At 48.9% G+C, this 25,518-nt stretch overlaps 1 protein-coding gene across 3 annotated transcripts in view; it reads right to left on the bottom strand.

The window, feature by feature from the left end:
• Positions 1–18,268, bottom strand: part of UBASH3B (ubiquitin associated and SH3 domain containing B) — a 157,047-nt gene extending 138,779 nt beyond the window's left edge. The window contains exon 1 of one of the 3 annotated variants that reach the window (XM_055273525.2): positions 16,715–18,268. In XM_055273525.2, coding sequence (XP_055129500.1) covers positions 16,715–16,766 — 52 coding nt within the window. In that variant the 5' untranslated portion in view covers positions 16,767–18,268. Of the gene's footprint in view, positions 1–1,088; positions 16,693–16,714 lie in introns of those variants that run through there. The other 2 variants (XM_055273524.2, XM_063636601.1) reach the window with 2 other exon arrangements.
• Positions 18,269–25,518: the final 7,250 nt, after the last annotated feature.

Raw genomic sequence — 25,518 nt, 5'->3', positions numbered from 1 at the left:
GTATGGATAATCCATCCCTAACCAACCTGAGAATCATGCCCATGAAAGCTGCTATCCAGAAGCTGATCCGTAAAGGACACCCCTAGAGGGCATGACCCCACTGCAGGCTGGCCCACCTGGTCCCCCAGGGACTTCAGGTATGCTCCTGACTCCAAAGCAGAATGCTTGGGTCCTTCTGAAGAGACTAATCAGGAAGCTCTGCTGTGCTCACCCAGAACCAGAGAAAACACTCCCTGAGGAGGTCGAGCATCTGTACATGGGCCAATGGTTTCCAAAAGTTGTTTTTTCTTGTGAACTGAAATCTGACCCTGTCACCAGCAATTATAACCACTCATTAAAGTTCACAAAATAGGGCAGGCACGGTGGCTCACGCCTGTAATCCCAGCACTTTGGGAGGCCGAAACAGGCAGATCACCTGAGGTCAGGAGTTCGAGATCAGCCTGGCCAACATGGTGAAACCCCGTCTCTACTAAAAACACAAAAAGTAGCTGGGCATGGTGGTGCGCATCTGTAATCCCAGCTACACGGGAAGTTGAGGTTGAGGCAGGAGAATCGCTTGAACCTGGGAGGCAAAGGTTGCAGTGAGCCAAGATCGTACCACTGGACTCCAGCCTGGGTGACAGGGAGACTCCATCTCAAAAAAAAAAAAGTTCACAAAATAGGCATCCGCTTTTCAGATGACAGCCCTTTCACTGTTAGAGGAGAGATACCCTCCCTCCCTCTCCATCATATCAGATTATGTTGAAGTCATCTGCTTGAGGGTGTCTTCTCCAAGAGGTTGGGGGCTCCTTGTGGTCAGGGTCTTATTCATGATTGTACCTTCAGAATGCGGCACAATTCCCAGGTGCCTGACACAAAGTCACTGCTCAGTAAATTTTTGTTGGACTAACAGGAGCCTGGTTCTGTCCTGCCTCAGCATCTTCCTTATCTCTGCATGTCTTTTCCAGACTAAACATCGGTAGCCCTGCACGACCTGTTTCCCAGGACAACCCATTCTGGGGCAGCGGCTGGTGCCCCAGCATGCAGAAGATGGAAAAGGAACATTAAAAAACCAAACAACAAAAAACAAAAAAAAAAACTTCACATACTGAGATTCCATCCTCCACATCCTTCGGAGCCAGCTGCACAGCAAACAGCAACCGTCTGTTTACTCAGCGCCCCCTGGGAGTCATCCCATTCGGAAGTCTTCACCAGTCACGCACGATGCAGGCCATCTCGCCGAGGCAGTTTTCCTGGTGTCCCACCGCTCTTCCTCCGAGGCGCATCTCTCCTGCTCCACTGGTCTGTAGGGCTGGCAGCCACAGGCCGGAACAAGACAGCCCACTTGGGGCCTCCCTGCCGAGGCCTGATGGATAAAGTGATACCGGGAGATCTGTGGCGCCTGAGGAGGCCAGACAGCAAGGGGACACCGCTGTCTGTTCAGTCTTCCATTTGTGGGCCTGTGGTCTTACGTTTAGAGGAAGATAAGCTCTTCAAATATTCTCCTCCAACCTGATGTAGAAAAGCTGCTGCAGATCTGAGGCCTGACGTCCCAGGAGGGTATCTTGATTGCTCAGTGGATTTTCAAGACCAGGTGCACACCACCATGCTGGCTAATTTTTATGCATTTTTTTTAGAGATGGGGTTTTCCCATGTTGCCTAGGCTAGTCTCAAACTCCTGGCCTTAAGCAATCCGCCTGCCTCAGCCTCCCCAAGTGCTGGGATTACAGGCATGAGCCACTGCGCCTGGCCCATGGATTTTTCTTGACAAGACGGCAGCTCTGAACTTGCGAGGCCAGGCAGAAGGCAGGAGTGGTGTGGCTCCCACTGCGCACTAAGGAGGAGCACTGCTCCACACTCCTAAGCCAGCTCCCCGCATCTCTGTTCCCCTCCCCAGAACACTCTTCATACAAACTAAATGCTATTTTAATTATTCCTTCTAGCAGGATGTGGTGGCTCACGCTTGTAATCCCAGCACTTTGGGAGGCCGAGGTAGGCGGATCACCTCTGGTCAGGAGTTTGAGACCAGCCTGGGCAACATGGTGAAACCTCATCTCTACTGAAAGTACAAAAATTAGCCGGGCGTGGTGGAGCACGTCTGTAATCTCAGCTACTCGGGGAGGCTGGGGAAGGAGAGTCGCTTGAACCTAGGAGGCGGAGATTGCAGAGAGCCACAATCGCACCATTGCACCCCAGCCTGGGCAACAGAACTCAGTCTTGATAAATAAATAAATGAATAAATAAATAATAAATTATTCCTAGGCTCCAGCCAGGTCTTGAGGAGGCTGGGGAGGAAACAGAAACACACTCTTACCAAAAGACTTAGAATGGTTTATTAACATACCCAGAGTCCCCTTCTGTACTCAACACTGTAAGCCCAACCACCATACCTATCATTTATCATGCACTTAAGGTCAGACTCTGCACTCACCATTCTTATATGTATTATCTCATCTAATCATTGTAACAATTCCTTGAGGCACAGACTATTACCTTCATTTAACAGAAGACAAAACTGAGCTTAGAGGGATTTGGTAACCTAAGTGGAGTAGGAATTTGAACGTACATCAGTCTGATCATACACTCAAGTACCAGACACACCACTATGCATTCTGCCCCAGGAGCCCTTTCTTGAGGCCACAAGAATAGGAACATGCTTCCTATTTCTACCACAGAGGTTCATCCGGCAGCAGCAGGTGGAGGCTGGGATAGGTGGTTGGCAGAGACTTGGTGCTCTGTGACCCGTAAGTACAATCCTGTCCCCATCTTCTCACAGCTGGGAGCCGAGATGGGCAGTGTATATACACACACACACATTCACACTCAGAAACACATACACACACACACTATTCCAGAAAGTGTGATAACCATTCCAACTCCAGACCACATCACTAGACAGCCAACCACACTGCATTTAGCTGGGGCCAAGTCCAAGAATAAACCAATGGGCAAGTTGGGTTGCCCTCTTGACCCCAGTTCCGTGTAATCTAGAGACTTCATATCATTTATTTGGATCTCAAGTTTCCTTCCTTCTGCTATTCATCAAACCTTACTGAACACTAGCTACATGCCAATACCATGGATGCTGGCTAAGAACTCTTGAGTGTGGAGTTGATTGCCTGGGGTTTGCATCCTGGTTTCTACCACTTTCTAGCTGTGTGATGTTGGGCAAGTTAAAATCTCTGTGCTTCAGTTTTCTTATCTGTAAAATGGGTATAATAATAGTTCCTATCTCATAGGGTTGTTATGAAGAATAAAACAAAATAATACATATGTTAGGTATTTAAAGTATTGTCTGGCACACAGTAGGTACCCAGTGAAGGTTAGCTATGACTACCTGGTGCTTGGGTTGGAAATGGTAAGGGTGACAAGTTAGTAACAGAAATGTCATGAACTCAGGGGAAAGGCAGACCAAGCGCTTATACACACACATGCTGTGGCTGACAGAATAATAGTCACCAAAGCTGTCCATGTCCTAATCTGCAGACCCTGTGAATATGTGACCTTACATGGCAAAAGAGACTTTACAGATGTGATTCAGCTGAGGAGTTTGAGCTGGGAAGATACAATCATTAGGGCCCGTACAAGGAAGGGAGTGAGGCAGGAGAGTCAGAGACAGAGACGGGAGGTGATGATGATGAGGAGGGCTTGGAGTGATGTACTTAAAGATGGAGGAGGAAGGGGCCACTAGCCAAGGGATGGAGGCGGACTCTGGAAAAAGTCAAGGAAACACATTCTTTCCAGGAAGAACACAGTTCTATTGACGCATTGACATTAGCCTATGATACCCATTTCAGACTTTGGACTTCCCAACTGAATAAATGTGAATGCAAGTGTGTTGTTGTAAGCCACTGAATTTGTAGTAATTTGTGAGAGCAGCCATAGGAAGCTACTACACATGCTTTTGGCTATATTTGCTGCATTTCACAAAGCCTCTTGTATTTCACAAAAGCCACTTGCTAACTCATTATGACTCATGTCCCTAGTTCCCAAGAGATAAAGTGAAAATTTAAGCTTCCAGAAGGATGTGTTTACTTTGGTGGAGATGGCTTCTCGAGTGACTCCTTCTGTTCCTCACGCTGACGGAATTAGCCTCTCTGAAACAGTGGTGCTTGGCAAGGAAGAAGACTAGAATAGCCCACTAAATACCACACAAAACCAACAGTTCACAGTACTTTGAGAGCCTCAAAGTACCAGGACCCAATTGTTGGTAACAAATAATAGTATCACTTTGCATGTGCATGACTTTTTGTGGTTTTTATTACTTTTATATCCACTGCCTCATTTTGATGCAGCCACCTATAGAAATAACGTTCAAAACCACATCCTCAGAAAGTGACAGATCCAGGACTTGAGCCAAGTCTTTTGTCACTAAAGCCAATTTTCTTTCTGCTGTAGCAGAACCTTGCTTGTTCTTACCCTCATGGATGGGTGACTGAGACCACTGTCTATCCCTTCAATATCCTATCACTGGTACAAGTGGCACTTTCTCACCCAAGCATCCCACCCACCTAGAGAGATGCCCACTCCCATGGCCTACAGACAGGTTAGCTTTGTCTTCAACAGGCTGAGATGCAAACAAAAGGCCGGAAGCAAGAGAGAAGCAAAAGGAAAAGACAGAGAAAAGCATATGAAAAGGCTAATTCAGAGAACAGATCCTCCCATTCCTCCGGAAAACAGAGCCAAAACCTTGTTAGAAAGCTGTCTCGGCCACGCGTGGTGGCTCACGCCTGTAATCCCAGCACTTTGGGAGGCCGAGGTGGGAGGATCACCTGAGGTCAGGAGTTCAAGACCAGCCTGGCCAACATAGTGAAACCCTAACTCTACTAAAAATACAAAAAAAAAAAATAGCCTGGTGTGGTGGCAGGCACCTGTAATCCCAGCTACTTGGGAGGCTGAGGCAGGAGAATCGCTTGAACCCGGGAGGCAGAGGTTACAGTGAGCTGAGACTGCATCATTGCACTACAGCCTGGCAACAAGAATGAAACTCTATCTCAAAAACAAAGCACAAAAGAAAGCTGTCTCTAGGTGCCTGGACTCAGAGAAGTAGCCTGATGTGGAAAAAAGAAACCGTGGTCTCAACTGAGATCAGCAGGCCTAAGCTCTAGTTTCTATCACAGACTAGCCGTGTGGGATCTTGAAAATATCACTTCGTTTTCTGGTCTCATCTTACTTAAGTGTAAAGAAAAAGGGTACTTGACTAGATGAGCCCTACTAGCAATTCCAGCTAGAGATTTCTGAGCGTCCACCTCTGGAGGTTTCTTCCAAGCAGGATCTTACACCTGAGGCATAATATTAAATTATTTGAACTGTCTACTGGCCTTCCCAGACTTTTTCCTCTCCTCTCGAACTGAAGAGTATTGCTCATGTCTTACTGGTGCTTCAGATGTAATCGTGTGCTCCCCGTCAGGTTTATGACCCGCACTCTCCCACACTGATGTGTCTTCTGTCTTCTGTCTCTTGCCTCGCATTTACCATGCTTTATCATAATTGTGTATCTTCCACCCTAGATTGCCAGTTTCCTGAGGGTGGAGATTATAGCTAATTATCTTTATACTCTGAACTCCTGTTATAATAGGATATTATAGTTGCACATAAATGTGTGAAGTGTCTGTACAGTATATACATACATATACAGAGAGAAAGAATGGACCGGGCGCGGCGGCTCACATCTGTAATCCCAGCACTTTGGGAGGCTGAGGTGGGTGATCACCTGAGGTCAAGAGTTCGAGACCAGCCTGGCCAACATGGCAAAACCCCGTCTCTACTACAAATAAAAAAATTAGCCAGGTGTGGTGGTGGTGCACGCCTGTAAACCCAGCTACTTAGGAAGCTGAGGCAGGAGAATCGCTTGAACCCAGGAGGCGGAGGTTGCAGTAAGCTGAGATCGTGACATTGCACTCCAGCCTGGGTGACATAGTGAGACTCTTTCTCAAAAAAAAAAAAAAAAAAAAATGCCATTACCAGGGGACTTGTCATGCAGAAAGTGGCTGAGGACCCTGGGCAGATCACTGTGCATCTTCGTAGGTGATTTGGGGTAATCCCCTTAGCCTGGCTTGCTTCACAGGGTGTGAAGCTTAATAAGGCTTATGGCAGAAGAGATGAGGAGTGAGAGAGGAGGGGAAGAGGAAGTGAAAAGAAGGGAAGAGGAGCCAGATGCATTACAGTGGAACTAGTTCTCCAGGATGGGTAAAATCTGATTAGGGAAAAAGAGGAGAAAAATATGAGCAACCAGGCAATTCAAGGAAAAGTTGATTCAAAACGAAACTGCAGCTGGGCACGGTGGCTCACGCCTGTAATCCCAGCACTTTGGGAGGCCGAGGCGGGTGGGTCACAACATCAGGAAATCTAGACCAGCCTGGCCAACACGGTGAATGAAACCCCGTGTCTACTAAAAATACAAAAATTAGCTGAGCGTGGAGGTGCGCGCCTGTAATCCCAGCTACTCGGGAGGCTAGGCAGGAGAATTGTTTGAACCCGGGAGGCGGAGGTTGCAGTGAGCCGAAATCGCGCCACTGCACTCCAGCCTCGGCCACAGGGCAAGACTCCGTCTCAAAAACAAACAAACAAACAAAACGAAACTGCAGATGCCACGGTTGAGAACTCCAGCGACCCTGCATCGTTCCACATGTCTGTGTCTAAATAGACTGTACACAAAAGCGGCCAGTGAGGCAGATTCCTTCCCAAGGTAAAGGAATAAACACTTAGGGAGAGAATGCTCTCAGTAAATGTTTCTGAAAGGAGCACCATCAACATGGAAGTAGGATTCTAAACAATCCTGCTACCTGAATCACCGAGAAGGTTCATCCAACAAAACCTGAAAGAAATCGGAAGCATTCAGTTGCCTCTGGCCATCTGTGCGGTCGGCTTCCCCCTGGCATTTTCCAGACTGCCGTAAGAGACACCGCTACAGCGGTGGTTCTTTCAGCTTCCCACTCTGCACAAGAACAGCCTTGGTCCTGGTGGAGTTCATTGCCACAGTTGCTTTATGTACAAGAATGTTTATGCTTCCACAGAGGCCGAGAGCACAACGGGAAGTGTCACACAAACAGCGGGTGACTCCACAGAAGGGAAGATGTCCCTTTAATTTAAAAGGTGCCCCTGAGCAATCTATTTGCCTCAGGTGCTGGGCTCAAGGCACTACCCTCCTATTTAACCTGCACTTTGGTTGTATTTTGAAACAAAACAAATTGTTTTTGTTTTGTACCTATTTGAGAATTATACTATTGCATACTAGTAAACGGCTCCCCACCGCTGTAATTGCCTCATATCTTTCTTCCTTTCCGTTTATTTACTCTCTAAAATATCAAGTCCTAAAGAGTTTTCTTTAAATGGAGAGGAAAAGAATTTGACCATAAAGCACTGTGAAAAACAAAACAAAAACAGGAACAGAAAAGCCAAATGCTCTGGAACAGAGAAGCATACCCATGAAGCAGTGAGAGCATCCTCGTGCTGTCCAAAAACACTGGTCCAGGCTGGGCGCAGGGACTCATGCCTATAATCCCAGCACTTGTGGGAGGCTGAAATGAATGGATCACTTGAGCCCAGGAGTTTGAGATAAGCCTGGGCAATGTAGTGAGACCCCCATCTCTACAAAAATAAAAATAAAATAAATTTTAAAATTATCCAGGTGTGGTGGGGCACACCTGTAGTTATCACTGTTCAGAAGGCTGAGGCACGAGGATTACTGGAGCTCAAGTGTTCAAGGCTGCAATGAGCTAGGATCGTGCTGTTGCACTGTAGCCTGGGAGACAGAGTGAAACACACACAAGCCGGGCGCAGTGGCTCACACCTGTAATCCCAGCAGGCCTCAGAAAGGCAGGCCTAGGTCAGGAGATCGAGACCATCCTGACTAACACGGTGAAACCCCGTCTCTACTAAAAATACAAAAAAATTAGCCGGTAGTGGTGGGCGCCTGTAGTCCCAGCTACACGGGAGGCTGAGGCAGGAGAATGGCGTGAACCCAGGGAGACGGAGCTTGCAGTGAGCCGAGATTGCGCCACTGCACTCCAGCCTGGGCGACAGAGCGAGACTCCGTCTCAAAAAAAAAAAAAACAAACAAAAAAAGGCAGGCCTGCCCTCTGAGGGTCACTGTGGAGAATGTGCAGCCAGCTCAAAAGAGCAGTTGACTTCAGAGTGCCAGATGGGAAAAACCTGACATTTACCTTTTCCTCTGGAGAACTGCACAGAATTTAGCAGGGTGCTGTATGCACAGTAAGAGCTCAGACAGTTTCTGGATGTTCATCTAGGACACTTCACCATAGGCCTCACCATCATAGACAGTAGGTGGCAAAGAGCATGACTGCAAAGTCACCAGGAAAACAGGGATGTGAGCAAGATGAAACAAGAAAAGGGATCACCTATCACATACCGAGGGCCCCGGGCACAGTGTCCAGAGGACTGTGATCACTGCCACATCTACCCACCCATCCTCCAGGGAAAAGAGAAAAACCAGAGATTCTCCATAAGCCTTTGGGCAAATACAAAGTGGCCCCTGGGAGAATCCATCCATGAAAATGACAAGTGTTCAGTTCAATGAGGATCATAGTCATCTCACTCTCCTGGCAATGGCTCTGCCTTCTGCTTGGCTAAGTCTGTCACCGTGCAGAGAGGATTCATTCTTGAGTGTGGTTTTTTTCTCCCCACTCTCAGGCTTGAGTCTGATTCCATTTGAAAGTAATCAGAAGACAACCATATGGTGCCCCTTCCAGTCCCCAACCCCTGCCATTTATTATAGTCAGCAGCTTGGGTGGTGCTCTCTCTGCCCTGGATCTGCTTTTTCTCAGGCCCCGCACCCCTCTGGGCACTCTAGAGAGAGAGGCACAGAGAGCAGAATGCAGTTATCACGGAGAAAGCATCCACTGGCCTCTGCCCCACCTTACTGCCTTATGCCGAGAGCTCAGAGAGGTACAGAGAACCGTAAGAGTGGAAGGCGACCCAGGAACCAAACCACAGAGGGAGCCATGTGGAGTAACATCGCCACTTGAGTGGCACTAATACCGACCTCATTACTGAGGGTGTGCCCAATGCCAGGTGCTCTCCAGCTATTTGCGTGGTTTGGCACCCTTCTCTCACAAAGGTCCTTCGAGGTAAGTGCTGTTATTGTCTGCATTGTACAGACAGGAAAATCGAGGCTTAGCATGTTCAGCAACTTGCCCAAGGTCAGTCTCTCCGCTGGTAAGGGGCAGAGCTGGAATTCAAAGCCAGGCTGCCACAAATTCAGACTTCTGTCTATCAGGGCAGGATGGATGGGGCAGATAATGATGGGGTCTCTTCAGCTTCTGGATGGCCAAGAAAGGAGATACTCTTACACAGGCTGATGCCTGCTGGGATCGGGGAGGCACTGATAGTACCACCACATCATCATCAGCTGGAGCAAAGCTGGCGGGAGACACAGGATTCCCTAGGTTGGCTGCCTCTGTGAAAAGCAACGCCTTTAGCTCTGTGAATGACTGTCCACTCCCTGAAAGGGAGCTGGAGTTTGAGGCAGCTGAGGGTGGGGAGCAGGTGGTGATCAAAGCCACAGGATAGAACAGTGAGGCACGATACTCTTCGATCTCTGTAGCACTTAATCTTCCAAACCTCAGTTTCCTCATTAAATTATCAATGTCTGAGACTTGATAGTGATTATGTATGTCACTCTGCTTTGTAAGCTCGAACGTGGTCTAAAAACTTAAGGTAATATTAGAAATTCTGGCGTAAGGCCAGGCGTGGTGGCTCATGCCTGTAATTCTAGCACTTTGGGAGACCAAAGCGGGCAGATTGCCTGAGCTCAGGAGTTCGAGACTAGCCTGGGCAACACGGTGAAACCCCGTCTCTACTAAAATACAAAAAATTAGCTGGGCATGGTGGCGTACGCCTGTAGTCCCAGTTACTCAGGAGGCTGAGGCAGGAGAATTGCTTGGACCCGGGAGGCGGAGGTTGCAGTGAGCCGAGATCGTGCCACTGCACTCCAGCCTGGGCAAGAGAGTGAGACTACATCTCAAAAAAAAAAAAAAGAAATTACGGCGTAAGGGAATTTTCATAGAAGCTGTGTGCAAGGAGTTATAATTGCCCTACCAGCACACCCAAATACCTGAAGGTCTACTCAGCAATTAAAAGAGATAAACTATTGATACATGCAGGATGAGTCTCAAAAATATGCTGAAGAAAAGAAGCCAAGTACAAGGGTATGCACTGTATGACCTACATGCAAATCTAGAAAATGCAAACTAATGTACAGTGAAAGAAAGCAACTGGGCTGGGTGCAGTGGCTCACGCCTGTAACCCCAGCACTCTGGGAGGCCAAGGTGGGCAGATCACCTGAGATTGGGAGTTCGAGACCAGCCTGACCAACATGGAGAAACCCCATCTCTACTAAAAATACAAAATTAGACAGGCACAGTGGTGCATGCCTGTAATCCCAGCTACTCGGGAGGCTGAGGCAGGAGAATCACTTGAACCCAGGAGGTGGAGGTTGCATGCAGTGAGCTGAGATCGCACCATTGTACTCCTGCCTGGGCAACAAGAGCGAAACTCCATCTCAAAAAAGAAAAAAAAAAGAAAACGACTGGTGGCTGCTCAGGGTTGGGGGTTGAGGGAGGACTGACGGCAACGGGGTACAAAGGAAACTTTTAGGGGCAATGAATGTACTGTGTCCTGTAGTAGGTGATCACATAGGTAAAGTTGTCAAAATGTATCAATCTTTAAATAGGGTTAGCTGATTGTACATAAGTTATAACTCAAGAAAGTTTTTTTTTTTTTAAAAAAAGCACATCGGCTGGCCGGGCGCAGTGGCTCACACCTGTAATCTCAGCACTTTGGAAGGCCGAGGCGGGTGGATCACTTGAGGTCAGGAGTTCGAGACCAGCCTGACCAACATGATAAAACTGTGTCTCTACTAAAAAACACAAAATTATCTGGGCGTGGTGGCGCACACCTGTAATCTCAGCTACTTGGGAGGCTAAGGCAGGAGAATCACTTGAAACCTAGGAGGCAGAGGTTGCAATGAGCCGAGATCACGCCATTGCACTCCAGCTTGGGCAACAAGAGCGAAACTCTGTCTTAAAAAAAGAAAAAAAAGCATATCAAGGTGTTTTTGTTTGTTTGTTTTGTTTTTTGGAACCAGGACCCCCTGTAGCCTGGAAAGTTCGGGAGACTTGCAGTTTAGCCTGAGGCCGTTATGGCAATACAGTCCCTGCATACCAACTGTGTGACGCTAGACATATCCTGAGCTCCTCTAAGCCTCCAGTCTCACCTTAAAACAAAGCATATATTGTGTGCTTTACCTCACAAGACTGCTGTGGGGTATCTAATACACATAAGAGCAATTTTTACAGTGTACAATAACATAAATAGAAGGGCGTGTTGTGTGGTGCACAGTCACAGCAGGTAGTTAGAGACTTCCTTGCCCTGCCCACCTATAAGAGCCCTTCAGCTCCACGTGGGTTCCAGCTTTTCCTCTTTCTGTCTATCCAAGGCTGGGAAAGCAGCTGCAGCCCCCACGCCAGAGTCAGCTACATTCAGAGATGTTGGGTTGGCCAAGTGTTCTCAGAGGATCCAATGTCAACCAACAGGTAAGCTGGAAAAAGCCAAGGAAACCAGATACTTTAATTCATGGGCTCCACATGCTGCTTCTCAACTCCTCATGCAGCCAACTTGGAGCTGCTTTTATCTTTGGGCAGTGAGGCATAGCTAACACAGCTTACTGTCCGAAGCCAAGTCAAAGGCGCTCATTCCAGCTCTTTGCTTCTGCCACTGCCTTGCTCTTTAATTTGGCATTGTTCAAATATTCTCAGTAGAAAAAAAAGGACAATCCAATAATACATGTAAATCCTCGCCAGACACCTCAACCACTATCTCACCTCCTCTCCCTTCTTCCAATCCAACACAATAATGCCACAATCACATCTTGCATCCTGATCCTATCTTTAACTTTCCCAAGTTCTTTTCTGTCCATTATCTCATTTTGTCTTTGCAAAGCCCCGTGACACATGACAGGTCTTGCCATGCACAGTAGCTGGTGAAGATATTAAGGAAAAGAGGTTAAATAGAAGACCTAAAAGGTGCAGATGTCATTCAGAAGCTAGACCAGACCTTAGGACCTTTGACCCCTGCCACAGTGTCCTTCCCAAGACTATTATCTCTCAATTCATTGGAAACATTAGAAAGCCATTTGCTGTAGACAAAGTTCCAGCCACCGGCAGCTTCAAACAATAAAAATTTAAAAAAACCAGTCAGGGTTGTATCAGCAAGGATTCCTCCAATTCAATTATTCAGTGACTTGCTCCAAGGCCCAGCATCAGCCCCAAGCTACAGAAGAGATGAGAGCCTGTCTGCCCAGAAACCAGAGGTCAGCAGGGGGATGTTAGTGCTCTGACATCAGGTCCGGCTGTGCAAAGTGATGGCTCTGATCTGAGTCCTGTCCCATCTTCTCTGGTGTTAGGCTCAGACCCTCTCCTGGCCTGTGAGGCCTCCTCTTCCTCAGGTCTTTGCCCCCAATACATTCTTTCTTTTCCTTCCAACCAACCTCACTAGCCTCAAGGAAGCTGGACCCTTATTTTTAGAACCCTTAAAACAGGGAAGTGCTAGTGGGCATAGAAAAAAGGAAGCGATTGGCCATTTTGACCTTTGAAAGGTTTCCTTCCTGATGCCTCCCTAACACCTCCTTCACTTGGACTTGCACACGAGCGCGCACACACACACCGTGAAATTGCCACTTCTCAGTCCTTCTCCATGAGGCAAATTCTCCTATAGCAGTGTCTAAGTTTGACTGAAGTTCATATAGCAGAATGGAAAAAACCTAGCCCAGCTCCAGGGAGTAATGAGCTAGAGAGAGCACACCCTGAGGTCACCCTGCTTGAGCCAGCCCTGCAGCCCTCTGGTCCTCTTAGCTTTCTCAAGCACTTAACAAGCATGTAGTCATTAACTGCATTCCCCTCAGAGGGCAACAGCATGGCCCTGAGGGGACTAAGGGAATTTTGCAAGACCACAGCACAGTGCAGCCCAGCACAGGCTGGGTGGGATCCGGCCTTGCTGGCCTCAACCCTCTTTGCCAGCCCACCAAGAGCCTGGCCGGAGTGCCCCTTCTTGCTGCCGCACACCACCAGACCCCAGTTACACCCATAGGGGAAACTAGAGCTGTCAGCCCTGGCTGCTGTCACTCTGTCAAAAGTGCCTAGAGCTGTCAGCCCTGGCTAATGTCAATCTGTCAAAAGGGCCGGGTTTGAGACAACCATCTTACCCCTTCTTAAAGCATCACATCCAAGTCTTCTAGACCCAGGAGACCATCACTGCTCTTTGGGGCTTGGATTTTCATTATGCTCAGCCCTCCAGGCATAAAGCTCAAGAGAGAAGCTTCTGATGAGCTAAGCCTGACGCCCTTGCTCTTTCTTCTCAACTCTCAAAAATGAAGTTAAATGCCTGTTCTCTGAAGCTGCCGATGGCCCCTTTTCATACTGGTCTAAGTTATTAGGGGGAAGGCCGACCGCATCAGCCTTTCTGGGTTGAAGTAGAGGAGGGAAGGAAGCCTGGGCAAAGAGTCCGACTAGATCAGGTGACCTCCAAGAGCTTCACTCCCTTCCAGGCAGAGAATTTAAGAAAAAGAGCAGCAAACCCAACCTCCCTCTCTCCAGGCCTACTCTTGTTACCTCTTTGGTAAAGAGGGGCAGTGCTAGTAGTAATATAATAATAGCTGTGATAGGCTAAGTAATGATCCCCCAAAAGACACCCACATCCTAATCCCTAGAAGCTGTGAATGCCGCCTTGTATGTTTTTTTTTTTAAAGGACTTCGCAGATAATGATCTTGAGATAGGGAGATTACTCCGGATTATCCAAGTGGGCCCTAAGTACAACCACATGTATCCTTATAAGAGACATGCCAAGGAAGATTGGACAGACAGAAAACAAAGACAATTTGACCACAAACGCAGTGATTGGATTGACGCAGCCACAAGCTAAACAACGCCAGCCCCCACCAGAAGGTAGGAGAGGCAGGGAGTGGATTCCCCCAGAGCCTCCAGAGGGAGCACGGCCCTGCTGATGCCTTGATTTCAGCCCAATGATACTGATTTTCAACTCCTGGTCTCTACAATTGTGAGAGAATAAATTTCTGCTGTTCTAAGCCACTCAGTTTGTGACAATTTGTTACAGCAGTCATAGGAAGCTAATACAGTAACTAACACTTTATGATTGCTCACTATGTGCCAGGAACTGTTCTCAGCATTTTACCCACATTAAATCATTTCTATCCTGGCCCTACTGGCCCTAGATGGTGTGAGGCCTGGGCTGTACAGATAGAATACCTGGGTTTGAATCCCAGCTTCATTGCTTACTGTTGTGACCTTGAGCAAGTTATGTAACCCTTCTAAATCTCAGTTGCCCAATTCATAAAATGGGCATGTGGTACTTTCCTCATTGAGTTGCTAGGAGAATAAAATGGGTAATAAAGATATAAGTACTTAGAACAGTATGGAGTAAGTATTCAATACATGCCAGCTATTAGGAGATCTCAGGGGTTGAGCAAGCCAAAAATGACCCTTATGCTAATCTGTCAAAACATGGCAAGACCTCCTGGACTCAGTGCAGGAGAAAAGATGTCCCTTTAAAGCTGATTTGAATTCGAATCTCAAATATGACTGAGGAGTTAAGTATTTCTTCCCTTAATTAAGCAATTTAGGTTTTTAATGCTGGCCTCATTTCAAAAAAGGCAGTAGCCTGAGACTATGCTAATTCTGCAGCATTCCCCAGCTGACTTCCCCATTCCCACCTCCAGTTTGTTTGTTTTTTTTTGTTTTTTGAGATGAAGTCTCGCTCTGTTACCCAGGCTAGAGTGCGGTGGCGCGATCTTGGCTGACTACAACTTCCACCTACCTGGCTCAAGGGATTCTCTTATCTCAGCCTCCCAAGTAGCTGGGATTACAGGCATGCACCACCCCACCCAGCTAATTTTTGTATTTTCAGTAAAGATAGGGTTTCACCATGTTGGCCATGCTGGTCTGGAATTCCTATCCTCAAGTGATCCGGCTGCCTCAGCCTCCCAAACTGCTGTGGTTACACCCAGCCCCACCTCCAGTTTTTAAGGAGAGCTGTGCACACTGATCATCCACACTGATGACTTCACCTGAAGCGTCCACACCTGACACACCCCTGCAGAACCCACATTTTCTCCCTGTAACTCTGGTATCAGGAACTGGAGCCCTAGTATTAGGAAGTCATATTGGGATGTTAGTGGAAGGCAGAAACCATCAGTCCATTTTGCAGCCTTCTAAGGCCACTCCAACGTGTCCCAGCAGCCTGGAGAATAACAAATTCAAGGGTCTACTTTGATTTAGAGATTACAACCAAGTTAGTAAAGAATAAACAAGGTTTGCCCAGGGACAAAGGAGGGGAGACCTAAAGTTATCGCCTGTAATCCCAGCACTTTGGGAGGTGAGGGGATCACCTGAGGTCAGGAGTTCGAGACCAGCCTGGCCAACATGGCAGAACCCCATCTCTTCTAAAAATACAAAAATTAGCCGGGCGTGGTGGCGCATGTCTATGTTCCCAGCTACTCAGGAGGCTGAGGCAGGAGAATCGCTTGAACCGGGGAGGCGGAGGTTACAGAGGTGGCGCCACTGCACTCTAGCCTGGTGACACAGCGAGACTCCATCTCAGAAAAATAAATAAATAAAGTTATCACCTGAAAAAAAAAAGTGAGAAGAGAAAAAAATAAAAAGGACTTTCATTTACTCGGCCCTCACTGATAAAGTTTGGTCAACTCTCCTGTTCAGGTGATCTAATTCAAAGATGAAAAGAAGCTGCGCCCAGTCCGGACCCCAGGCCTTGTGTCCCCACCTAAGAAATCTGCACCCCAGGGATTAACCAGGGGAGAAGGGCCTGGCCGCTGGGCCTTGGTTTCCTCCTAGGCAGAGTTCCAGCCCCTGAGACTTGAGCCGACCGGCTTAAGACGACTCCGGCCGCCGCCGCCCTATGCTGGCAAACAGGCCTCTCCCCCGCAGGCTCCAGGGGCGGCCACCTGCGCTCTCCCTGCCCTCCCCTACCCCACTCTCCTAGAGGAAGGATAAAGGAGAACAGCTCCCCCTCCTTACTCTCAGGCACCCACAGATTTCTGAGCTGCCGTCACCACTGACGAGAACCCAGGTCCCCTGGAGGGATCGCTTCTCCTTCTAATTCCATCCTCCCCATCAATGAACACGCAGCAACACCCACGCTCCCGCTCCTCCTACTCCAGGGGGAGACTGAACCCGAGAGCGACATCCGGAGCTGGAAGCCGCTGCAACGGGGGCGCCGGCCTCCCTGCCCCGCAGTCTCTCGCCCTTTCCCAGACACCGGAGGATCCCAGGCCAGCCCAGTATTCCAGACAGAGAGCGTGCCCGAGTCCTCCGCAGGGCCCCGCCTCCCTAGGCGCTCCGCGCTGGAGACCTAGGGGAGCGCGCGAGAGAAACGCTGAGCTCCACCCGCGTGGGGCGGAGGCTGGACACCGTACCCGGGACTCGAACCCCGCGCCCTCGTCCCCCACCTTTAGGCATCCCACGGCAAGCCCTGGCCCAACGCCCCCGCGCCGCGTCTTCCCCGGCACCCCGGCCCGGAGCAGAGTCCCGGGCTGCCAGCGCGCCCATCCTGCCCCCAACAGGTCTCGGGCAGCGGGGAGCGCGCCGCCTGTCCCGCAGGCGCTGGGAGGCGAGCCGGAGCGAAGCCGAGGGCCGGCCGCGCGCGCGGGAGGGGTCGCCGAGGGCTGCGAGCCCGGCCACTTACGCGCGGGCTCTGGGGAACCCCATGGAGAGGAGAACGTCCAGCGCGGATCCATGCTTGATGGTGCCGGGGCGCTGTTGGCGGTTCCTCCGGGGGGTGACTTTGCTGTACAGCTCCTCTCTCGCAGCCATGCCGAGCGGACTGGGGTGGCCGTACTGAGCCATGGCTCAGCGGCCAGCCATTGCCAGGGAAGGAGCCCGAGCCGGATGGTCCGGGAAGGAGGAGGGAGTCGAGCTGGGCCAGGGGAGGGGGCTCGGGGACCCAGAGCCAGGCAGGAGGCGGCGGCGGCGGCGGAGGCGGCGCTCCGAGCTTCCCCAGTGTCGAGACTCTGACGCTTCCTGGTGAGGCCACAAGAGCCAGAACGCCGGCGGCAAGCGGCTGCTGCGGGACCAGCCTCAGCTACTCGGGCCCCCGGCTGCCCCCAGCGCTGCGCCTGCAGTAGCCCTGTCTCCTCCACCCCCTTCCCTCTCCTCGCCTAGCAGTCCGGGAATTTGCAATGAGTAATTTTTGAATGGATCAAAAAGGAAAAGGAGCCTTGTGGGCTGGCCCTGACTTGCCTGTACCCGGGCCCCGCCCCTCTCTTAAAGCGGCCGCGCTGTCCGAGGCTGCTCCGTGCGGGCAAAGGCTGTAGCCGCGCTACTTGGAGGCGGAGGATCCCAACCTTATGGGTTGCTTGTGTGCTTCACCTCCTGAGAGTCACCCCCGGCGCCCCAGCCCTCTCCTTGGCTGGTATACCCGCCCAGCTGGGCCTCAAGACAGCAGATCAACCCATTTCAAGTTTCATGTGGTTCTAGATGCGGTTATTAATGGAAATCGGGTGAACTGATGGATGATACTAATGGACCAGAAGACCAAGCCATAAGGCCTAGGTAAAAGGTTTTGCTTCTCAAAGATCCTGCAAAACCCAAAGGGTTGTTAGGACCATCGGAGGCTGAGTTCCCAATCAGCCGGCCAAGTGGCTGCAACTGAAGACCTACTGCGCTCTGCAGGGTTATGGTCAGTGACTGGATAGTGCCTACCCGGTGAGGCAGAGGGGGTGGGGAGCAGGACCTCAGGTTCTCAGAGCTGGCAGGACCTGGGAGGTGACAAGAAAAGAGGGACAGGGCAGAAAGAAGAAGAGGGAAGGGAAAAAGAAAGGAGGAAGGAAGAGGAGAAGAAGGAACAGAGAAAAGACACTTCCTAATTATAAGAGGTGTTCAAAAGGGAATGGGCTTATTTCATTAGGGAGTGGATATCCTGTCAATAAAAGGATTCAAAGAAGGACTGAATCACCACTGCACAATAATAAGTAATTGTATCGTAGGTTGGACAAAACTACTCCCACTGCAAAGATGGTGGAAGTCACAACCATATTGATGCCCCATACCCCACCTGGTGAATTTGGCTGAGGGATGCTAACCCTCTTTCATTTGGAAACAAAGTCATTGTCTTCAGTCAGGGACAAGGGTCCCACTTGCTATAATGAAAGAGGCAATGAATAAACCCTAACTGATAGTCTTTTTTGGGTAATAATAATAATAAAACCTAACATTTATTGGGCTCTTGTATGTGCCAGTCATTGTGCTAATCGTAATGAATGAATGAACTCGCTGAATTTTTACACTGACCCTAGGAGTGTATTTAATCATTATCCCAGTTTTATAGATGAGAAAACTCAGCTCAGAGAGGTTGGGGAAGATCATAGAGCTGGTAAGTGCGTAGCTAGAGCACTTGTATCCACTGCGGTGCCTTAGACAAGTTACTTCTCCTCTCTACAGCCTAATTTTCTCATTTGTATGGACCGTGGTAACCTAACCTTGCACACACTGGGTTTTCCAGGAATGTCAGTCCGGGCCTGTCCCTGGTTGGAATATGGGGGAGGGATGGTTACTTGCACCCATGGAGTGGCTTTTGGAGGTTGCTTTATAAGGCCTCTAAAGGTTTTACCAGGGGAAATGATACAGCGTAACTCCCTGAGCCCGGAATTGGTTTCCTAAATAATAGCCAGTGGTGTTTGGAAGCAGGGAGATAAGACGCTGGAGCTTAAGCAACAATGTGCATTAATTCTCCCTCCTGCTGTACAAAGGATGAGGGAAAATTAATGCTTCCTGGGTAGGAGCTTCTTCCAGAGCAAAGGGGATATCCTGGAGACCTTGCAGAATGCTCTTCCAGGGCACGGAGCAAAAAGACAAGACTGGGCTGGCAACACCATACCTAGTATTAGCCTCCTTGGACGTGTTCAGTAAAACATGCTAGATTTTACCCAGTATTCTGAATTTTTTCCAAATGCCTGGGCTGAAAGTCAAATGATCGGGATCTTAGTCAAGAGATAATAATGTATGTGAAAGCGCTTTGTAAACCATAAAGCGTTACATAAATGATAACTCAAATTTATTGAGTACTTACTATATGCTGGTGTTGTTCTTTGCTTCTTACATATGTGACTCAAACAATTCCTTGACAAGACTATGAACTAGGAACTACTTTACAAATGAAGGTGCTGAGACAGAGGTCAAGTATCTTGTCCAAGGTTACATGGCTAGTAAATGGCAGAGCCAAGATTTGAACTCTTAACATTTGGCCAAACAACTACTTATGACCATTGTTATGATGATAAAAGGACACCAGCCTTTAAGATAGTTTTTTGACTCCACCTGTGCCCCTTGACATAGGATTGCTGGATCTCTGTTTCTCCAGAAAAATTGAATTAATTGTCTTTCTCCCTGTCTTTAGGCAAACTGTAAGATAAAGGAAATGATGCATACAAAAATAGTTTTAGCTAGACTGGAAAAAGCACTAGGGAATACTAGGCACCTGAGATGCAAACTGTTTTTGTCTGGGACACTTTTACAGAAATCCCAGCTTGGCTTCCTCACTTGTTTTCAGCTCAGTGCCAACCCCTGTTTTATTTAGGACTCCTGCCATTTGTTCTGCACTGGGTTGGGGGGCTGGCAATTCAGATGCATTGTGCTTTAATTGTGTTGACGTTGAAAAGCTAGGAGAAGCTTCATAAATGTCTACATTGTTCTATTACAAAGAGAGAAGGGGGGGCTGGGAGCAGTGGCTCACCCCTGTAATCTCAGCACTTTGGGAGGATGAGGTGGGCAGATCACGAGGTCAAGAGATTGAGACCATCCTGGCCAATATGGTGAAACCCCATCTCTACTAAAAATACAAAAATTAGCTGGGCGTGGTGGCACGTGCCTGTAGTCCCAGCTACTTGGGAGGCTGAGGCAGGAGAATCGCTTGAACCCAGAAGGTGGAGGTTGCAGTGAGCTAAGATCACACCATTGCATTCCAGCCCGGCGACAGAGCAAGACTCCATCTCAAAATAAATAAATAAATAAATAAATAAATAAAAGAAATGACTATTCATCTGGCAGTATATCTTTTTTTTTTTTTTTTTTCTTTTTTTTTTTGAGACGGAGTCTCGCTCTGTCGCCCAGGCTGGAGTGCAGTGGCGCAATCTCGGCTCACTGCAAGCTCCGCCTCCCGGGTTCACGCCATTCTCCTGCCTCAGCCTCTCCCAGTAGCTGGGACTACAGGCGCCCACCACCACGCCCAGCTAATTTTTTGTATTTTTAGTAGAGACGGGGTTTCACTGTGGTCTCGATCTCCTGACCTCGTGATCCGCCCGCCTCGGCCTCCCAAAGTGCTGGGATTACAAGCGTAAGCCACCGCGCCTGGCCCTGGCAGTATATCTTACAGTGGCCAAAAGAGGTGAGATGGGAGTAGGAGTCTTGCACAGGGACAGAGCTGACACATCAGCATGAAGTTCCTCCCTCAGAAGGGAAAGCAAGTTGACATGTCCCCGTATGTGGTCATGTCAGAATCCACCCTGGACCACAAAGCTCTCTGTGTTCATGTGAGCATGTTTAACCCTCCCTCATTGGCCCCTGCCACGTTTTTGCTATGGTACATCCTCTCAGATGGCCGGAGGGAGACCCAGGATGGGCCCAATTGGCTGCACTCATAATTTCTGAAGCATGTCCTATGTCTTCTCCTTCTCCTTCACTCTGTCCTTGAGGAATGGTCAAGTAATAACAATAAGAACATGCAGTAGGTCTGTAATCCTAGCACTTTGGGAGGCCAAGGCAGGTGGGCAGATTGCTTGAGCTCAGGAGTTTGATAGCAACCTGGGGAAAATGGTGAACCCCATCTTAACTAAAAATATAAAAATTAGCCCAGCATGGTGGTGCGTGCCTGTAGTCCCAGCTGCTTGGGGGGCTGAGGCAGGAGGATTGCTTGAACTTGGGAGGTCGAGGTTGCAGTGAGCCAAGCCAAGATGGCACCATTGCACTCCAGCCTGAGTGACAAAGTGAGATGCTGTTAAAAAAACAAACAAGGCCTGGCGCGGTGGCTCATGCCTGTAACCCCAGCACTTCAGGAGACCGAGGCGGGTGCATCACGAGGTCAGGAGTTCAAGACCAATCTGGCCAAGATGGTGAAACCCTGTCTCTACTAAACATACAAACAAATTAGCCGGGTGTGGTGGCAGGTGCCTGTAATCCCAGCTACTCGGGAGGCTGAGACAGAGAATTGCTTGAACCTGGGAGGCGGAGGTTGCAGTGAGCTGAGGTCGCGCCCGCCACTGCACTCCATCCTAGGCAACCGAGCGAGACTCCATCTCAAAACAAAACAAAACAAAAAACAAACAACAACAACAAAAATGGGCAGTAAAGTCTGCCCAGTGTTTCAAATCCTAAGGGCTGGGGTGTTGCCTTGCCAAACAAAGGCAGCTTTGGAACTGCTGGGAATGACTTTTGCCCCCACACTTTAAGGGGATCCTTCGTGGTCAGAAGATTTTGAAACCATGTGCTGCCCCTCTCTGGGCCTCAACTTCCTTGCTTGCCAAATGAGGGGGTTAGCTTAGCCTAGGGATTGCTAGGATTTTGTTAAGGGACCCCCAGGAACTTTGAGGGACAGGGGTTGGGGTTACCTAACTGAGGATTAAGAGGGTAGTGTGGTATCCTCTGTTCTTTCATTGTAAGTCTATCAGCTTTATATGTTGGGAGTTTTTTTGTTTTTTGTTTTGTTTGTTTGTCTCTCCCTGTCACCCAGGCTGGAGTGTAGTGTCACGATCTCAGCTCATTGCAATCTCTGCCTCCCAGGTTCAAGCAATTCTCCTGCCTCAGCCTTCCGAGTAGCTGGGATTACAGGCATGTGCCACCACACCCAGCTAATTATTGCATTTTTAGTAGAGACAGGGTTTCACCATGTTGGCCAGGCTGGTCTCGAACTCCCAACCTCAAGTGATCTGCCCGCCTCAGCCTCCCAAAGTGCTGGGATTATAGGCATGAGCCACAGGGCCTGGTCAAGATCTAATTTTTTTTAAGTGTTTTTTTTTCCTTTCCCCTTTTTTGTTTTGTTTTGTTTTGTTTGTTTTGCTTTGTGTTTTTCAGGGTCTCGCTCTGTCACCCAAGCTGGAGTGCAGTGGTGTCAACTTGGGCTCAAACTATCCTCCCACCTCAACCTCTTGAGTAACTGAGACTACAGGTGTGTCCCACCATGCCCAACTGCTTCTTTTTTTTTTTTTTTTTTTTTTTGTAGAGATGAGGTCTTGCCGTGTTGCCCAGGCCAACTGATTCTCCTGCCTCAACCCTTCAAAGGATTGAGCCACCACACCTGGCCTCAAGATCTAATTTTGAATAGACTTGTTTTGTTTTTGGTAGAGATAAGGTCTTGCTATATTGCCCAGGCTGGTCTCCACCTTCTGGCCTCAAGTGATCCTTCTGCCTTCCTCTCAGTCTCCCAAGGTGCTGGAATTAAAGGCAGGTGAGCCACCTCTCCCAGATGAATAGACTTTTTTAAAGGTAAATTTAGGCCAGATGTGGTGACTCATGCCTCTAATCCCATCACTTTGGAAAACCAAGGCAGGAGGATCCCTGGAGCCCAGGAGTTTGAGAACCAGCCTGGGCAACATAATGAGACCCTATCTCTATTAAAAATAATAATAATAGACCTGGCACTGGCCAGGCACAGTGGCTCACACCTGTAATCCCAGCACTTTGGGAGGCTGAGCAGTCGGATCACCTGAGGTCACGAGTTCGAGACCAGACTGACCAACATGGAGAACACCAGTCTCTACTAAAAATACAAAATTAGCCAGGCATGGTGGTGCATGCCTATAATCCCAGCTACTCAGGAGGCTGAGGCAGGAGAATCACTTGAACCAGGGAGGCAGAGGTTTCGGTGAGGCGAGGTCACGCCATTGCACTCCAGCCTGGGCAACAAAAGCAAAACTCCGTCTCACAGACACACACAAAATAGATCGGACACGGTGGCTCATGCCTGTAATCCCAGCATTTTGGGAAGCTGGGGCGGGCAGATTACCTGAGGTCAAGAGTTTCAGACCAGCCTGGCCAACCTGGTGAAAACCTATCTCTACTAAAATACAAAAATTAGCTGGTCGTGGTGGCGCATGCCTGTAGTCCCAGCTACTTGGGAAGCTGAGGCAGGAGAAGTGCTTGGACCCAGGAGGTGGAAGTTGCAGTGAGCTGAGATTGCACCATTGCACTCCAGCCTGGGCGACAGAAGGAGACTCCGTCTCAAAAAAATATAATAAATAAATAATTAAAAAAAAAAAAAAACAGACCAGGTGTGGTGGCTCACATCTGTAATCCCAGCACTTTGAGTGGCCAAGGTGGGAGGATCATGACGTCAGGAGATAGAGACAAGCCTGGCCAACATGCTGAAATCCCGTGTCTACTAAAAATACAAAAACTAGCTGGGTTTAGTGGTGCATGCCTGTAGTCCCAGCTACTCAGGAGGCTGAGGCAGGAGAATCGCTTGAACCTGGGAGGTGGAGGTTGCAGTGAACCAAGATTGCGCCACTGCACTCCAGCCTGGGTGACAGAGCAAGACTCTGTCTGAAAACAAACAAACAAACCCCAAACAAACAAACAAAGAAAATCCAGGACAAATCTTTGTACAAGTGTGGCTCTCTGGATTGGAGACCACCAGTGTTGGCCAGCATCTAAGCAAGGAATGGACAGGTCACCCTTTCTCTCCTCTCTCCTTCCTTCCAAAAGACTCCTAGGCAAAAGAGATGCTTCATCTCTGGAGGAATCTGATTGTACAAGTTTCCTGTGGTGACTGTAACCAATGACCACAAACTGGGTGGCTTACAACAATTAGAAATGTTAATTTCGCAATTCTGGAGGCCAGAAGCTCTAAATCAGAATCCCCGGGCTAACCTCAGGTGTCAGCAGGGCTGTGCACCTCTGGAGGCTCTGGAAGGGAATCTATTTCTTGCCTCTTCCAGTTTCTGGTGCCTGCTGGAATTCCGTGGCTTGTCACTACATCCTCCTAGTCTTTTTAAATATAATTTAATATTTTTTTCCGAGACGGATTCTTGCTGTGTTGCCCAGGCCGGAGTGCAGTGGTGTGATCTCAGCTCACTGCAACCTCCACCTCCCAGGTTCAAGTGATTCTCCCGCCTCAGCCTCCCGAGTAGCTGGGATTACAGCCACACGCCACCAGGCCCGGCTAATTTTTGTATTTTTAGTAGAGATGGGAGTTCACCATGTTGGCCAGGCTGGTCTCGAACTCCTGACCTCGTGATCCGCCTGCCTCAGCCTTCCCAAGTGCTGGGATTACAGGCGTAAGCCACCGCGCCTGGCCTCCCCCAGTCTTTAAGGCAGCATCTTCAAATCTTCCTGTTCTGTCTTCACATCACCTTCTCCTTCTCCTCTGTGTGCATCTCTCTGACAGCTCTTTTTACCTTTTCTTTTTTTTTTTTTTTGAGACAGAGTCTCGCTCTGTCACCCAGGCTGGAGTGCAGTGGCGCGACCTCGGCTCACTGCAAGCTCCGCCTCCTGGGTTCATGCCATTCTCCTGCCTCAGCCTCCCGAGTAGCTGGGACTACAGGCTCCCGCCACCACGCCCGGCTAATTTTTTTATATTTTTAGTAGAGACGGGGTTTCACCGTGTTAGCCAGGATGGTCTCGATCTCCTGACCTCGTGATCCGCCCGCCTCATCCTCCCAAAGTGCTGGGATTACAGGTGTGAGCCACTGCGCCCTGCTCTTTTTACCTTTTCTTTATAAGGACACTTGTGGTTGCATTTAAGGCCACTTAGATAATCTAGAATACTCTCTCCATCTCAAGATTCTCGATTTCTTTTTCTTTTTTTTTTTTTTAGATGGCATTTTGCTCTTGTCACCCATGTTAGAGTGCAATGGCGCAATCTTGGCTCACTACAACCTCCGCCTCTCGGATTTAAGCAAGTCTCCTGCCTCAGCCTCCCAGGTGGCTGGAATTACAGGCATGCACCACCACACCCATCTAATTATTTTTGTATTTTTAGTAGAGACTGGGTTTTGTCATGTTGACCAGGCTGGTCTCGAACTTCTGACCTCAGGTGATCCACTTGCCTCGGCCTCCCAAAGTTCTGGGATTACAAGTGTCAGCCACCACACCTGGCCTAAGATCCTTAATATCATCACATCTCCAAAAACCCTGATTAGGACTTGCTATCTCCAGGTGGCCATTATTTCACCTATCATAGTAGTATTCCTTAGAGTAGCTAATTTTGAGGCTGAATGGGCTTCAAGGTTCAGGAGAAGCTTTTTCAGCCTCATGACTTAGGTTAAGGGGAAGAGATAGATTATGGAGAGGGACAAGAAATGAGTAAGTAAATCATACTTCCCCAAGCCTTTTGGGAAAGGCCATACTTCTCAATTTATGCTGTTCCCTCTGCCTGGAATTCTTCCTTCTTCTGGCCTCCTTTAAGAGGTCTTGCCTGACCTCACTTCCCTTCTTTGCCCACATTGCATAGATGGGGCAGAGAGGGTGGGAGGCAGGACCTCAGGTTCTCAGAGCTGGCAG

This window comes from Symphalangus syndactylus, chromosome 3, assembly GCF_028878055.3.
Source record: "Symphalangus syndactylus isolate Jambi chromosome 3, NHGRI_mSymSyn1-v2.1_pri, whole genome shotgun sequence".
NCBI lineage: Eukaryota > Metazoa > Chordata > Mammalia > Primates > Hylobatidae > Symphalangus > Symphalangus syndactylus.
The sequence above is the reverse complement of the archived record's forward strand: the minus strand, read 5'-3'. Positions and strand labels throughout refer to the sequence as shown.